This window comes from Plasmodium reichenowi, chromosome 6 (genome assembly GCF_001601855.1).
Source record: "Plasmodium reichenowi strain SY57 chromosome 6, whole genome shotgun sequence".
NCBI classification, from domain to species: Eukaryota; Apicomplexa; class Aconoidasida; order Haemosporida; family Plasmodiidae; genus Plasmodium; species Plasmodium reichenowi.
In genome coordinates, this window is record NC_033651.1 from 863,332 (window position 1) to 882,982 (window position 19,651).

The 19,651-nt window shown below is 19.1% G+C and overlaps 3 protein-coding genes across 3 annotated transcripts; 1 reads left to right on the forward strand and 2 right to left on the reverse strand.

Moving 5' to 3' along the window:
- Window positions 1–1,111: 1,111 nt before the first annotated feature.
- Window positions 1,112–3,100, forward strand: PRSY57_0622000 (transcription or splicing factor-like protein, putative; the record flags this gene model as incomplete). The annotated part of the gene is made up of 2 exons (XM_012906593.2): window positions 1,112–2,846; window positions 2,970–3,100. The coding sequence occupies 2 exons, from the start codon at window positions 1,112–1,114 to the stop codon at window positions 3,098–3,100; spliced, it is 1,866 nt and encodes a 621-aa protein (XP_012762047.1).
- A 370-nt stretch (window positions 3,101–3,470) lies between these two features.
- On the reverse strand, window positions 3,471–6,941 carry PRSY57_0622100 (ATP dependent DEAD-box helicase, putative; the record flags this gene model as incomplete). The annotated part of the gene is made up of 1 exon (XM_012906594.2): window positions 3,471–6,941. One exon carries the CDS (start codon window positions 6,939–6,941, stop codon window positions 3,471–3,473), a length of 3,471 nt encoding a protein of 1,156 aa, XP_012762048.2.
- Window positions 6,942–7,996: 1,055 nt separating this feature from the next.
- On the reverse strand, window positions 7,997–15,619 carry PRSY57_0622200 (tyrosine kinase-like protein, putative; the record flags this gene model as incomplete). The annotated part of the gene is made up of 1 exon (XM_012906595.2): window positions 7,997–15,619. The coding sequence occupies one exon, from the start codon at window positions 15,617–15,619 to the stop codon at window positions 7,997–7,999; it is 7,623 nt and encodes a 2,540-aa protein (XP_012762049.2).
- Window positions 15,620–19,651: the final 4,032 nt, after the last annotated feature.

Consider the following 19,651-nt stretch of genomic DNA (forward strand, 5'->3'; position numbering starts at 1 on the left):
AAATATATAGTATGTAAAATAAAAAAAAAAAAAAAAATTAAAATTACATATATAATTACATTAGCTAATCATTTTTAATCATTTATGATTTCATTAATTATATATATTTTTTTTTAATTATACAATTATATATATATATATATATATATTAAATAATATATTATAATATTCAAACAAATTATATATTGTTTAATACATTTAAAGGTAAAAAAAAAAAATTATATATGAAATAAGAAATTGTATATGGTTCTTTTTTTTCTATAATTCATTAAATAATATATATATATATATATATAAATTTTTTTTTTTTGAGAAGGATTAATAAAATAATTAAACAAAAAATAAAATGTACATTTATTACGATAAGTTATTTTATATAATTTAACAGATATAAAGAAAAAATATATAATATATATAGAGAAAGACCTTGTATACAAAAAAAATATTATAGGGAAAAAAAAATTAAAGAAACCTTCTCTTAATATATATATATATATATATTACTTATATAATTAAAAGTTTTATTTTATTTTATTATTATTTTTTTTTTTTTTTTTGAATTATTTATATATTTGAAATTAATATATCCTATGAACATTTCTGTATAGTTTGCTGAAGTAATAAATTATGAGACCATTCGATAAATAAATAATATGTTATAGAGGGTGACATATATTTAAAAATTTATCGACATCATATTATAATATGAAGAATGCATTTAATATATATATGAAAAAGGAAATTTATATGAGACAATTTTGTTTATAAAACGATCACGCATAAATATATATATATATATATATATATATATATATATATATATATATATATAAATATATATATGTATATAATATATATTTATATAACTAAAAGAGATTGAACTTATATAAAATTACTGTTAAAAAGAAAACATATAAAAAAATGATAACAATAAAATTAATATGCCACTAATTAGTACCTTAAATAATCACATATGAAAGTATAGTATATAACAATATTATTATATATATATAATAGTTATATATTCATATATATTTATATATTTATATTATTATATATTTATCTATTTATTTACTTATATTTCTTTTGTTGGCCTGTTCTTTTCTCGGAAATGTATTATGACCCGCTGGTTGCACTTGTGAATATATTACCCGTAGAAAAGTTAAGCGATGAGAATAGTAAAAAGAAATCAAGGTGGGAAAGAAATGCAACTAACAATATTATAGAAAATAAAGTAGTTGTATCGAACAAGTGGGGGTCTGAAGATTATAAACCTTATCTTCCATTACCTTTTGTTGATTTCCCACCAGGTTTAACTCCGGCACAACTAGATCAATTTTTGAGAGAACAACGATATGATGAATTAACAAAAAAATTAAATAAAGGGGAATTAGAATATGTAGATCCAGACATTCGACCTCCTTCTCCACCTCCTATATATGACAAGAATGGTAGTAGGATAAATACAAGAGAAGCACGAATAAAAAATAGTATGATAGAAGAACATCATAGGTTAATAGAATATTTATTAAAACATGTAGATGGTTTTGTAGCACCTCCTACATATAAACCGATAAAGAAAATTCGTAAAATTGAAATACCTATAGATAAATATCCAGAATATAATTTTATGGGTTTAATTATTGGTCCGCGTGGTTGTAATCATAAACGATTAGAAGCTGAGAGTGGTGCACAAATAAGTATAAGAGGAAAAGGTACATTAAAAGAAGGTAAAAAAACGGATCATCAAACTGAAATAGAAGCTGCTATGCCTAAACATGTACATATAGCAGCTGATACGGAAGAATGTGTAGAAAAGGCTGTTAGTTTAATAACACCTTTATTAGATCCTTTTCACCCTTTACATGAAGAATATAAAAGAAAAGGATTGGAACAGTTAGCTCTGGTTAATGGTATTAACCTAAATCAATTAGATACACAAAAATGTTCTATATGTAATTCAAATACACATTTAACCTTTGAATGCCCCGAAAATATGAATATACAAAATTTTAAAAAGCCAGAAATAAAATGTAATTTATGTGGTGATCATGGTCATATTACTTTAGACTGTAAACTAGCGAAACAGTCATCAAATTATATTAATAAAAATGATCTAGAGAATTCCAATAATTTATCACAACCTATACATGTACATTCACCTGCACCTCCCCCACCTCCACCACCTCCTCCATTATATGATCCATTAATAAGTACACCACAAGGATTTAATGGAATGTACAAAATGGATAAAATGAAAATGGATTTAGAGTATGAAAAAATGATGAATGAATTAAATAGTGATCCAAATAAAGAAAAAAAAAATGATGATATATATAAAAAACCAAACGAAAATACAGTGGATAATATTGGAAATACAAATGATATAATGAATATGAATAATGATAAATATAATGTATCAAATGATAGTAATATGATACAAACAAATAATAATAATAATATAAATAATATATATAATAATCAGATAAGCGATAATAAGGAGTTATATAAAAATGAGAACGAATATAATTTAAATTATATAGAAACAAATAATAATTATATGAATAATTATTCTACTAATATAAATAAATTTAATCCATCAAGTCATCATAATATAAACAATCCTAATTTTATACCACTTCCACAAAATAATAATGAAAATCATTTTAATAACATGTTAAATTTTAATAATGTGAATAATATACCTCTAACACCTCCTTTACCTATATTACCAAATTTTCTTAATATACCATTTATTGATAATGACCTCATGGCAAATCCTCCTTTCGCATATCAAGCCAAAGCACCATTGTCTCTTGACCCAATATACATGCAGAATTATGCAAGTAAAAATATATATATATATATATGAATATATTTCTTATTATTTATATATTGTATAGTATGAATATATTTTCTTTAATATAATTATTTATATGTTTTTATTTTATTTTATTTTTATTTTTAAGGTTGGGCACAAATTCCTATGAATTATGCAGAGCAGTTACTAGTAAATGCGCCCGCACCAGACACAAATCCTCCTCCGCTACCATCGGACAGTGTATGTTTGAATAAGGAAGAGAATACAAATGCAACATAAAAAAATAATAATAAAATAAATAGATATGTATGTATTTATATATATATATATATATATTTATTTATTTATGTATATATTTATGCAGAAAAGAAAAAAAAAAAAAAAAGTTTTTTTTTTTTTTTTTTTTTTTAATATAAAGATATTTATACCATTATATACACATATATCATAAATTTTATTCATTTTGTACTTTTATAAAAGCGCCCCTTTATTATAAAAATATGTTTAATTATTCGAATTTTTATATTTGAACATTTTTGGCTTTTCACAAAATAAGTGTATATATTAATTTATTATTTATGATCATTCATTTTTTTATTTTTCTATTTATTTATATATTTATTTATATATTTCATTTTTATCCTTTTGATTAACACGCTTGTTTATTTTCGTTAAATGTGTGTGTTAGCATATGAATAATTTTCATAGAGACTTTTTTTTTTTCGTTACTTACTAAATTAATATTTTTATATACATCGGGGAATTTTGTATATAGCCAACAATACATATCCATAATTTCATAATAGATTTCCAAAAGTTGGATGTATTCATCAATATGGATTATATTATCAAGATTATTATTTTGTGTGTTTATACCTTTCATTTGCCATTCATTATCTTCCCATAGTGAATGTACATAAAAATTGTTGTCTGTATTTATATTTTTATTAAAATAAAAGCTATTAGTTGATATATCATAATAATAATTATCATTATTATTATTATTATTATTATTATTATCATTATTATTATCATTATTATTATTATTATTATCATTATTATTATTATTATTATCTTTATATTTTATATTACTTTTCACATGTTCACTTACATATTGATCATATTGATTTATGAATTTTTTATTTATATTAGTATCCCTTTGAATATTACTATAACACGAAATGTTATGATTTATTGTATTGTTATTATTGGGTTCATTATTTAAAAGATCAATATATTTTTTTCCATCCACATGATAGAATATATTATTATTCAGACAATGAAAAAAATCTACATAACCTAATATACTATGAGACATACAAAATGTTTTTAATGTATTAAGAAGAACAATATTATTTATGTTTATGGGACATAAGGAATATGTAAAGAGAATCTTTTGTTCTAGATTAATATGTTCTAATTCCTTTGTAATAGTAATCATATTATTATAATTTTTTGTTAAAAAAAAATATTCATCATTTAACTTTACGTATTCAACTAATACTTTAAGTATGTCATGTAGTTTTATTTTTGAATTATATTCATATTCTAAAGTTTTTCTTAACTCTTCAACGATATGATAGTTAGGAAAAAATCCTGCCTTTGCTTGATAATTATTTGTAAAATTGCGTGAGGAGATAAAATCATCATAATCATGATCATCATTATTATTACTATCATTATTTTTATTATACATATCTTTTATTATTTCTGATTTTTGGTTGTGTCCACCATTATATATATGATTCATTTCGTTATTTATATCTATTTTGTCGTGTTTCATATTTTTTTCCTTTTTTATAATATTATATATATCTAATAATGTAGAATGTTGAATATTCAAAAAATTATTTATATGGTGTACTTGATGTGTATGTGATTGAGGTAATTCACTTTCCCCTATTTGTAGATGATTTGTCGATATATAATTGAGACTATTTATATATTTATGTTTAAATATAGTTTTTAATATATTGATATCATCTAAATGTACACATGTAATGTATCCTATAGATTTATTTGTACATGAAGGATTAAAACGACCTGCCCTACCAGCAATTTGTAAAAATTCAGATATAGTTAAATATCTTAATATATCACCATCATATTTTTTTAAAGAATAAAAAATTATTCTTTTAATATTTATATTTAAACCCATACCTATAACATCTGTAGCAATTAAAACTGTTTCTTTTTTTTTTTTTTGATGATGTTTATATTTTTTAACATAAAGAAAATATTTTCTGAGAATATTTTTGTAATAAAAAATGGAATCATAATATTTTTTCATATTAGTATTAAGTTTGTGTTTATTCAATCTCTGTTTGTAGGTATCTATTTGAATTTTATATTTTTCTATTTTTTTCTCATACAATAACTTTACATTATGTTGATTATGTTCAAGATCTCTTTGTCTCGTTTGATCGGTTTGATCTATATGATTTTTACAAAATTCATTAAACATATTTATTTGTTTTTTCTTCGAGTCCGGTGGTAAGGATCCATATATTACAAAAACTCTTTTGTTGTATTTTTCTAATATTCTTTTTAATAACATAATATTATTTCTTGAGAAGGTAATAATACAGTCCCCTGTTTGAACATTTTCTAATGTTGTATTATATTCTTGTAAATGTAAAGAACCTAACCTTTCGAACTTTTTTATAATTAATTGATCATTGAGTATATCAGCCAAATTCTTTATTAAATCTATAATGTATTCACTACCACAAAGATATATATCTTTTGAATTTAAATTCATAAGAACATTGGTCCAAGCATATCCTCTTGATTCATTATTTATCATTTGAACCTCATCAACAATAACACAATCGTATTCTTTATTTAAAGGGGTCATCTCTATGGTGCATACAGTATGTGTAACGTTATCATGTTGGTTATTATTATGGTGAATAACATGATTGTTTATAACATCATCGTGGTGATTATTATTATGGTGAATAACATGATTGTTTATAGCATCATCGTGGTGATTATTATTATGGTGATTATTATTATGGTGATTATTATTATGGTGATTATTATTATGTTGATTATTATCATGCTGATTATCACCATGTTGATTATTATCATGCTGATTATCACCATGTTGATTATTATCTTTAATTATTATTTCCTGACCTGTTAATAAATTAACTTTTTTATTCATTCTTGTTAACTTTGAATATACTTCCCATGCTAATAATCTTAAAGGGGAACAATATAATCCATTTTTAGATAACATTAATTTTTGAAAAGCATGATATGTCTTTCCACTGTTCGGTGGCCCAACATACAAATGTATATTCCTTACTTGCTTTTTATTATTGTTCTTTATATATACGTTTATTTCTGTATAATCACATAATCTCTTTATGTGTTCATAAAACATCCATTGCTTATAATAATATTTTTTAATAAAAATTAATAATATGTTGACAATAATTTCATCCGACCTTTTTAATTTTTCCTTAGTAATATGTATATTCTGTTTATCGCAACAATAATTGTTATAATAATAATAATAATTATTATTGTTATTATTATTATTATTATTGTTATTATTATTATTATTATTATTATTATTATTTTTATTTTTTTTATTATTATGTATTTGATTAGGTGGAGTGGTTGTATAATTTTCATTGGAATGATTAAATAAATTTAATTTGTTACAATAATTATCTGGTTTCATATTTTGATAAATATTTTTTTTAACTTGTATATTTAAAAAATTATCATCATCCTTGTTTTCATCAACATCATTATGCATAAGGATACAATTTCTTAATTGGTCAGCATAACTTATATCATCTTTTATATAACTCAAGAAATGATTTCTTACATCCTTATCTAATAAAAAAAAAGAAGGAATATTATATGTATGTATAATACTACTAAGTATATTTTTATCATTCCCAATTCTTATCATGATATTTCTTATTTTTAATATATCATCCTCATTTAAAGAAATATTGCGTTGAACCCTTGCATATTCTTCATTTACTTTTTTTTTAAAATTATCATTCCTACGTTCTATAAAGTGACTAAACCTAAACTTTTGTTTCTTTAATAAATCATAAATATTAAAAAAAAAAAATCCCTTTTTTCTTATAAGCATTTATGATGATGGTATAATGTGTAGGCCGTATTTTACGTTTGGCAATCATATGATAAATAAAAAAAAAAAAAAATATATATATATATATATAAACAGAGAGGGAGAGAGAAGATTATGTGTTAATAATTATGTTTACATATTTTTATATATCTTAATATATATATATATATATATATATATTTTTTATTTTAATAGTACGAATTATATAAAAGATCTCATACAAAATAATGGTATACAAAAAAATGATTCATGTTTCGAATAAAGAAATTTATCATATTTTAAAATATTTTATATAATGAAAAAAAAAATAAAAAATAAATAATAATATAGGATGACGGTGATATGATATATAAAAATATGAATATAATTATATTATACACACATATATATATATATAATATATATATATATTATTTATTATTTATTATTTTAATTTTTGCACTCTTCCTTATTGGACCCTACACCTTAGTATCAATAATTTAATTTTAAAATAATTGAAAATAATAATTATTATACATATTTAAAGATCTTATAAAAATATATTAAAACTTTAAAGTTAAAAAACTAAAAAATTCATATTCAGCATAGAAATAAATAAAAATATCATACATATATATTTTATAATGTATGTATTTAAAAATAAAAAATTAAATGCTCAAAATACTTGGAAACAAAAACTTAAAAACATAAAATGGGGGTATTCATATAAATTCTAATAAATAATTATATATTAATATATTCATTTTTATGATATATTATTAAAATCGTAATATTGAAAAAATAAAACATAAAAGGTACAAAATAATATATGATAATGGATACAATTTATTTTGAATATTTCCCTCAAGGAAAAAAAAAAAAAAAAAAAAAAAAATATATACATAAAAAATATATACATATAAAATATATACATAAAAATATATACATATAAAATATATACATAAAAATATTTACATATAAAATATATACATATAAAATATATACATAAAAATATTTACATATATATATATATTTATTTATTTATTTATTATGTTTGTATGGGTACATATCATATATCACTCTACGACCTTTATTTTTTTGAGGGACTTATACATTTCATATGCTGTTGGTCTATCCTCAGGCTGAAAACTGAAACATTTCTGCAAACATTTTTTTATCGAATTCGGTAAGAAGTTTGGTATATGAGGTGTCTTTTTATTAACCAACAAGTCATGTCTGATTTTAACATTTTTGGTTAAATTATAATAAGGATATTTACTTGAAAATATTTCCACAATACAACATGCTGCGCTCCATATATCAATTTTTTCTGTAACTTCTGTTGTACAACTAAAAGTTTCAGGTGCCATATATCTGTAGGATCCAAAATTACTATATAGTTTTGTATTTTTAAATCTTGCTTTACCAAAATCACACATGACTAGGTTCATATCATCATCTATTAATATGTTTGATGTTTTTATATCTCCATTTATTATAGGTGGATTGTGTGCATGTAATTCATGTACAATACATGATATTTGTATGGCCCATTCTAATCTTTGTTTTTTATGTATTTTATTTTTATTTTTTAAAAAATTAAATAAATTTCCTTTTGCATAATATTCTAATAATAACATTAATTTATTTGATTTTATACATATACCATAAAAGGTACATATATTTGGACGTTGTATATTTTTATATATTTCTATTTCTCTTAAGAAATTTTTTAGATTTTTACTATCTTTTAAATCATGTATTTTTATAGCAACTGGTGTTTTCATATATATTATTTCTTCACTATCGTGATGAGTCGTACTATGGTTATCATCGAACTTGTTATTATTCTTGTTTTCTTTATTTTCTTGTTTTTTTACGCTTTTTTTTATATTATTCTTGGTACATTTGTGACTATCCCCATCATCACAAGGAACATTACAAGGAACATTACAAGGAACATTACAAGGAACATCACAAGCAACATCACAAGCAACATCACAAGCAACATCACAAGCAACATCACGAACATCATCATTATCTTCATCATTATCTTCATCACCATCACCATCATTATCTTCATCATCATCACCATCATGATTAATGTGATTTTTATTTTTGTTGTTATTTTTGTTCATATGCTCTTCCATCTTTTTACCTTTAGTTTTATTTTTTTCATCTTCCTTTTGTTTTTTCTTCTTTTTTTTCTTATCAGATTTATTATTATTTTCTTTATTTTTGATTTTCCCTTTGAGTTCTGTTTTTGCACTACATTCTGGAGATAGTATATGGGGTTGTTGTTCTTCTTTGTCGTTAATTTTTGGAGAGTATGTATATTCCTTTTCGTTAATAATATATTCTTTTGAAATATTTTTATTATTCTTTGAGAGGTTTAAAAGCATAGTTGTTTTGGATTCGTCTGAGTTATTTGTGTTTATAAGGGTACTACTAATAAGACAATTACTTGAATTAATTTTTCCTTTGTTATCTATTTTTTCTACTACATTTTTTGGAATCATAGAATGATGATCATCTGCTCCATGTATAATATGATTATTGAGAAAATTATCATGGTTTATATTATGACGATTAAGATTATTCTTATTCTTATTATTATTATTATTATTATTATTATTATCATCTTGATTATTACTACTTTTGTTGTGACCCTGAGCAGCACAATTAATAATATTATTATTAACAATATTATTACTATTGTTGGTATTTTTTTTATTATTATTATCTTCATTATTATTGTTGTTATATTTATCCATATGGTTCTTTTCATTAATACAATTTATATTAGTTTGAAATCCTTTCTTTTTGTCATCAGTATCAGCAACTTCACAATTACACATTATATAATGGTCCATATTACTTGAAACATTTTGCATATTACTATCGTTAATAATTAAATTGTAATTTGTCTGGTGGTTGTATTTATTATTATATATATTATTATTTATATTATGATCACCTTTTTCTACACTACATGGAGATACCAAAAGGTTGTTATGAGATTCGTTAGAAGAAGCCTTCATATTAGATGATACAATAGAACTTGGATCCTTCTTATTATATATTATATTATTTTCAATTACTATATTATTTATTATATTATGATCTTCCATATTACATGCACAATTTCCATTTGGTTGTTTGTGATACTTTTTTCTTAAATTAAAAAGAAATTTTAAAAATCCAAATATAAGTGCATGCAATAAATTATTTATACTCATTTTGCTAAAAGGAATAATAGCTAGTTTGTTTAATCCATTTTTATGTTTATCTATTTCGTTTTTTAAAATAGATGAATTATTTACAATTTTTTCATTATTTAATACATTAAATACAGTGAAATTTTTAAATTTTAATAATTCCTTATGTTCATCTATAAATATAATTTTAAATATACATTTATCACTATAATAATGAAATATATTCTTATTATCAAATATATATAAGCTATCTTTAGTTAAACCATATGTTATTATATTTTTACTATTTACATATAAGAATCCATAATTATTTTTATATACAATATTATTATGATATACATCTAATAATAAATATAACATAATTTCTTCATGATGTTTTTTTTCTAAATCTTTATTTATACTCTTCATCTTATATATTATTTTATCTAATTCATTAAAAAATTCATTCTTATCAATAATTATTTTATCATTCTTTTTATCTGAATAAATATATTTTAACATTTTCTTTTTTAATCGTCTTATTTCATTAAATTGTGATGAACAACATTCATTATTTTGATTACAACATTCGTCTTTTATGTTACCACAACAACATTTATTTATTTTGTCCTTATTCTCGTTACAATAATTATCATCTATATTATTCTGTTCATTTATCATATATTGTTGGTTATTCTTCGATGTCTGAATATAACTTGATGTCTCTACAGGGTTATTACTTTTCTTTTCATCATTGTAATAAAAATGTTCCTTATCTAAAATATTAGGATCGTTTGTTTGGATGCCCAGACTTTTTTTGTTTAGCTCACTTAATTTGTTTAAGTGTACTAAATTGTTCAGTATGTTATTCTCTCCCCCCAAGTTAAAATTACCATTATTATGGTTAATATTTATATTATTATTATGGTTAATATTTATATTATTATTATGGTTAATATTTATATTATTATTATTATTATTTTTAATATTTATATTATTATTATTATTATTTATATTAATATTAGCAAAATGACAAGTATTACTTGTTAATACATTATTCGCTACTATACTTATGCCCTTATTATCATTCGATATACCCATATCCTTCTTTCCTACCCTTAACATATGATCATACATACAATTATCACCATTTGTAGATAAATTAAAATTATATTTTTCTTTATCATCTAATTTATCAACACAATCTTCATTCTGATCTATTTTATAATTCAATGAATCAAAAAACTGTTCTATCAACTGATTTCTTAAATAACATAATTTCTTATTGCTCTTGGTACATTTTGATGTGTCATTATTGTAGCACTTTTTTTTCTTCTTTATACTACAATTGTTTTCATCTTTTAAATCATTTTCTTTACCATTCTTTTCTCCGTTCTTATCAAACTCGTCAAAATAAACACTACTACGGTTTCTATAAAAAGGATTGTTATTGTTCATGTTACTGTTCATGTTACTGTTCATGTTATTGTTCATGTTACTGTTCATGTTACTGTTCATGTTACTGTTCATGTTACTGTTCATGTTACTGTTCATGTTATTGTTCATGTTACTGTTCATGTTATTGTTCATGTTACTGTTCATGTTATTGTTCATGTTACTATTCATGTTACTATTCATATTATTGTTCATGTTACTATTCATATTATTGTTCATGTTACTATTCATATTATTGTTCATGTTACCATTCATGTCATTCTTATTATTGTTTATACTGAAAAATTCTATGTCATCTCCAGCATCCCTTATGTACTTCCCTTCACACAGGTTTTTAATATAATCATCGTCATACTCATTTTTTATTTTATTTTTTGCACACTTTTTATTTGCACTATCAATGGGTAAGTTATATGGGTTATCATTATTATGGTCATCCTTATGGTCATCATCGTCATTGTCATCATCATCATCATCGTCTTCATCCTCTTCATCATCATCTTCATCATCCTCTTCATCATCCTCTTCATCATCCTCTTCATCATGTTCATTTTCTTCCTTAATTTTATCCTTCCTCTTACACCTTGAATCACCCCTCTCATCCGTTCCCATATCCTCAGTCGACAACATATCATTTCTCTTAACCTTCCTTATCAAGCTTCCCTTATATACGACACCAAAACCACCTTTTGATAAGTAAGAACTTATTTTAATATTATCATAATGTATTAATAAAGAGTCGCTTATATATAAAGAACATATATTCGTATTTGTCATAAAAATAATTTTGGAAATGTTAGTAAAGACATTCTTATTTCTTAAAGGATAATACAATTTAATTCTTTTAACTATAACATCATTCTCTCCTAAATGAATTAAAGGGAAATTTAACATTCTTTCTTTTTCTAAGCTCCTTCTATATATTTTAATATTTGTATTTTCTTTGGTTCTAAAAATGTTTTTTTCTTCATCATATATAACATTTTCATTATTAAAACAATTTTCTTTATAATAAGAAGAACTATTATTATTATTTATGTCATCGACGTTATTAGATGGAACCTCAGCAGAATCTCTCTTTTTCTTTTCACTATCCGAAATATTTACATTATGTACATCAACATAAATATTTTTTTTGCATTCATTATTTTTATCATTATCCATTATATCTATAATGCTATTACTATTTTTCATTTTTTTATTTAATATTATAATATTATCTTTATTTTTTTTTTCATTCAAAATATTTACAGGAATCTGTGAATGCCCATTTGCATGTACTTGTACATGCACATGTTCTCTGGTAAATATAGAACTGTTGTTGCTATTATTTCCTTTAATCAAGTTATCATTACATTCAACACATACATTTTTTTGGTTCATTTTAAATAAGGAGTCTTTATTATTCATATCTTTATTATTTTTATAGTCTTCCATATTCTTTTCATCACTTGTAATTCTCATGCATTTCTTTATGTATTTATGATTATTATCTTTATCCTCGATATGTTCTTTTCTGGCATGAGGGGGGTTCCTTAATCCATTGTTTGGGTCTCCAAAAATGTCATTATGTATATAGGTTTTATAATAAGCACTGAAATTATTCGAACTATTTATATGATTTATACTATTTATATTATTCGAACTATTTATATGATTTATACTATTTATATTATTCGAACTATTTATATGATTTATACTATTTATATGATTCGAACTATTTATATTATTCACACTGTTTATATTATTCACACTGTTTATATTATTCACACTGTTTATATTATTCACGCCATTTATTTTATTCACACCATTTATATTATTCACACCATTTATATTATTCACACCATTTATATTATTCACACCATTTATATTATTCACACAATTTATATTAGTGTTGTCCTTTTGGTATACCACATTAGTTATTAAAATATTTTTGGAATGATGATCTGTGGAGTTATATGATACCTCTTGTTTATTATGCTCTTCATATATATCATCTTCCTTAATTCCTTTAATATCTTGTCGATTTAAATATTTTGTTGTGTTCATATTATTATTAGGTCCACTAGGGTTAAAATTATTACTAATACGATTGCTTTCATATATATTCATGTTTCTATTTGGTTCGTCTTTATATTCTTTATAAGAGGATATTTTATCATATTGTTCTTGTTCAAATTTTTTAATTTTTCTATCCATATGATCTTCAAGAGGTCGATGTGCTAGATATTTATTTTTTGCTTCGTTTATCATAAGACTGTTTCTGTCATTTACAAGGAAATATTTTTTTACACCGGCGTTTATTATATTTGTTTCGTTATTTGTTCTATTATTATTGTTATTAATAGCTAATGTATTTAAATAATGAGCATTCAAATTGTTGTAATTTAAATTATTATTATTATTGTTCATATTGTTATTCATTGTGTTATTATTAAAGTTCATATTATTATTATATTCAATATTCATATGATTTGCTTTTCTTTCTAAATAATTGAAATATTTGTCTTCTTGATCTAATCCTTTTCTTTTTTCAAAAATAATTTCTGGATTTTTTTTTTCATCAAATATATTTACGAATGTTATTTTATTATTTATATTGTTTATATTATTTATATTGTTTATATTGTTTATATTGTTTATATTGTTTATATTGTTTATATTGTTTATATTGTTTATATTATTATTATGTATATCTTCTTTTCTCTTCATTAATAGTTCTTGTTCTTTTTTTTTATTTTTTTCAGAAAAACCATATATATGATCGTAGTGATTCATATTATTGTGTGTCATATTTTGATTGGGTCTGATATTATTCGTGCTGGATATATTTTTATATTTGTCTAAATCTTTTAAATGAAGAAGATATTTTTCTTCTTTTTCGTAATCAGTCTTTTCTCTCTTAATATTATATATCTTATTTCTAATTTCCATAAAATTATCTAATATGACGTTTTTATTATATTTACTATCGTTCATAGGTATATTACTACTATTATTACTATTATTATTATTAATATTATTATTATTATTATTATTATTATTATTATTGTTTATGAGCTTTTCCCCTATAAGATTTTTTATAGAATGTACCCCTTGCGCGTTAATAAAAGGGTTTATTTTATTGGACAAGAATATATTCTTTCTATTAATATTAATATTATTATTATTGTTGCTGTTATTGTTTATATTAATTATCTTATGATCATTCAAACCACAAGTTAGATATTTACCAATATTATTACTAATAAAATTATTACTAGTACTATTATTTTTATTTATATTATTGTTTTCAATATTATTCATACAATTATTATTTCTTATATGTGCTTTTATACCAGACTTGATCTCTTTATTAGAAATGAACACGTTAGAATTATGATCACCAACAAATTGATCAATTTCAAGGTTTTCTAAAAGCTTAATATGACTGGCATAATATTTATCGTTCTTATAATCATGGATATTTTCATTATTACAACTTTTAAAACTTAACGTTCTTGTATATGTATTAATATTATTATTTTTTTCATTAAACAATAAATTATTATTTATATATACAAGATTAAAATTCTTATCTTCTTCAATCGGGCTTTTCTTATTATTTAAATACTCGTTATTAAATTCTTGATTTTTTATTATTTTATTATTATTTCCTAATGGGTTCATAAGTAAACTAATATTACTACTACTACTACTCCTCCTACTACTACTACTATTACTACTATTACTCTTACTATTATTATTTAATATGTTGATATTCTCACGATATGTATTATATAATAACTTATTATTTATTGTGCTACTTCTTAATAATATATTGTTATTACTACTAATGCTACTATTGGGGTTATTATTAATATTACCTATATTACTATTATTACTTATATAATAATAATTATTATGTATATTATTATGTATACTATTATGTATATTTTTTGAAATATTATTATTATTATTTTTATTATTATTATTATTATTATTATTATTATTATTATTATTATTCATATCAACATCATTTTTTGGAATCTTAAATGGATTCTCCATTAAAAAAAAAATTAATTTTTTTATTTAAAAAAAAAAAAAAAGGTATTTTATACTACTACTATATATATATATATATATATATAATATTTTCTTGAGCATATATTAATATATACTTATACATATAAATATATATCACAACAATTTGTTAATATTCTTTATTATTATTATTATTATTATTATTATTTTTTTTTTTTTTTTTTTATATATTTAATTAATTATTTAATTATTTAATTTTTTATTATTTTTATTATTTTTATTTTTATTTTTTTTTTTTTTTACCATTTCATATATATAATAACACATTAAAATATATACTCGTATGATAATTTCTATATGTTAGAAATAAAATGTAAAATTAAAAATATAAAAAAAAAAAAAAACACACATATAAATATATATATATATATATATATAACACCTATATATGTATATTCCTATATATATAAATAAATATATTTTAATATTAAATTTTTTTATGTAACTAAATCAACAAGAAAAATTTTTTAATTATTTTAATTACAATATTATTACATATAAAACAACATATACACAAAAAAAAAAAAAAAAATTAAAAATTAAAATATATTAAAATAAACAAAACATAATAAAAAATAAAATTATAAATTATATATTATAATATAAGAAATATTTCTATTTAACATATATTATATATTTACAACAGATACGTTCATGATATTAATTATATTTATCTAACATATATATATATATATATATATATAAACAAGTTAAATTAAAAAAAAAAGTATACACACTTAATGTCAACACATTAATATATAAATAAATAAATAAATATACATATATATATATATTATAAAAAAATATAAATGTCTTTTTAAGCATCTATATGTGTATTATGAAAGAAATAATTTTACATCTATACACATATATATTGTGTATATTTAATATTATACTTATTCCTTTAATTAATTTGGATTTCTAAGAATATATATAAATATATATATGATAATATTATACATAAACATATAAAATATATTAATAATATATATTTTTTTAATAAACAATATAAAAACAATATAACTTTTTTTTTAATGTGATACGTCAAACATATTTATAATAACTATAAAAAAAAAAAAAAAAAAAAAAAAAACTTAAATAAAAACAATTATTTAGTATTTTTAATTATAATAAATATTATCACAATAAAAAAAATATATATATATATATATATATAAATGTATTCAAAATTATAGCACTATATATATATAAATACATATATATATATATTAAAAACTAAACATTGAAAAATAACTATATAATAAATAACCAGAAAATACTTTATACTTACATCTATATATACATATATTAAAATATAAAGTAAGAGTTATTAATATAATACAATACAATGGTTTATAAAATATTATTATATATAATATATAATTTTTTTTTTTTTAATATATAAAAATATAAATATATATATATATATATATTATTATATAATATTAAAAAAGAATAAACACTTATTCATCCCACCCCTTTTTTTTTTTTTTTTTTCATTTCATATATATTAAAAAAAAAAAACAATATTCTATTATTTTTTTTCTTCTCAATTGAAATATACTTTTTTTCAAAATAAAATAACAAAATTTTATTACAAGAAACTAAAGCAAAATTTAAACTTATAAAAAAAATATATCAATATCGAAAAAAATCAATTTTTCTTATATAGAATTAAAAATACTGTTTTAAAAAATAAAAATTTAATTATTCATAAAATAAATGATCATCATTAGAAGTTATAAAAAATATATTATTATATATATATATATATATATATATATATTATAAATTATTATTATATATTAATAATATAATAATATATATAGGTATATATATATGTATATATAAATATATATATATATATATCTAATAATAATAATAATAAAATATTTTTATAAAACAACATTCCACAAAAATACAGTGTTTATTTATTTTTTTTTTATTATATATATAAAAATATATTATTATGTATATAATATATATATATATATTATTATTTGATATATATTATACATATATATATATATATATATTAATTAATATATTATATATTTATATATATTTTTATATATACATATACATTATAATACAAATTTAAAAAATTATATAAAATTATATATTATAAATATATATTTTATATATATAATATAATATATATTTATATGTATATATAATAGAATATATAAATTTATAAATGTCATTATTTTATAATATATGTCGTTCTATTAAAATATAAAAACATACAAAGTTATATATTATAATATATATATAAAAAATATATTTTTAATATATATATATAATTAAAAATATAAAAAAACAAAATTATAAAAAGTACGTATTAAACATAATTATTTGATTCTCTTATAATAATTCATATATAAAAAAAATAAAAAGTATAAAAAATATATATGTATATATTATATATTTTTTTAGATATACATGCAAAAACAGAAGAAATTCTTGATATATTTAAAAATACTTTTTTTTTTTTAACTTAAGTATTTTTGATATATAATATATTTTCTTTAAACAACAGATAAATATAATTTTTAATGAAATATATTATATTATATTCCTCTTTTTATAATTTAACGACATGTACATATAAAAAAATATTTATTATATTTGGTTAACTGTTTTTTTTTTCTTTTATTATATTTATATATACAATATATAAAAAATAAATGAATATAAAAAAATATAAAAAATAGGTCTCAAAAAAGAAAAAGAGGATAGAGAAAATAAACAAAAAAATATAAAAAAATAAAAATAAATAAAAATAAATAAAAGGGGGTAAAAAACTTATATATAAATATATATAATAATATAAAACAATATTTATAAATTTAAGAGTAAAACAATAAACATAAATAAATATATATAATTATTATAATATTATATATATATATATATATATATATATATATATATATATATAATATTATATAATAATAAAAATTTATTTTAAAATTTATAAAAATATATTAACAAAATTATTATATTTTTGAAAAAATTAAACATGAAATTATTATTATATAATTATATAAAAAGGATGAAATGAAATAATAAAAAATATATATATAATAATATATTCTTTAAAATATACTTAAAAAAATAATATAAATTTTAATAAATATAATAAAATAATAAATATTGTGATGTATAATAAAAATATTTTATATATATATATATACTTTTCTTATAGTAAAATATATTATTATTTTTACAAAAGGTTTATAATTTTATAAAAACATTTTTTTCATATTCCATTTTGTGGTTGTAAAAAATAATATTATAAATAAATTAATAAATACCTTTTATAAGGTATATTATTATATATATATAATATATTTTTTAATATAATAATTATATTATATATATACTTTTTTTATAAATATATTATATAAATACTATTACAAAAATAATTTCTTTATTTATAATATAAAATAAATATGAAAAAAATTTTAAATCATAGGACCCACAACACCCTTCCCTTTCTTTTTTTGTATAATTATATATAAAATAATAATTTATGTACTTTTTTTATTTATTTGTATTGTACTCTTTTGTTTTTTAAAATCTGTTATATGAAATTTACAAACAAAATATGGTTCTACATAAATATAAAAAAAATAAATACTTATAAGAAATAAAAACAAAAATTATATAATTGTTATAAGAACAGTACTTTAATTATTAATTAATTATATAATTAATAAAAAAAAAAAAAAAAAAAAATTAACCTATATATTTATAATATATAAAAATGAATATAAAATGCTTGTGTCAAAATATTATATTATATTATATTATATTTATTATATATATATATATATATATATATATATAATATAATATAATATAAATAAAGATATTATTATAATATATTATTAAATACATTTCTATTATAATACGGTGTTTCATTTCAATACCAAAAAAATATACATAATATATTATATATATATATATATATATAATATTTTTTTTTTTTTT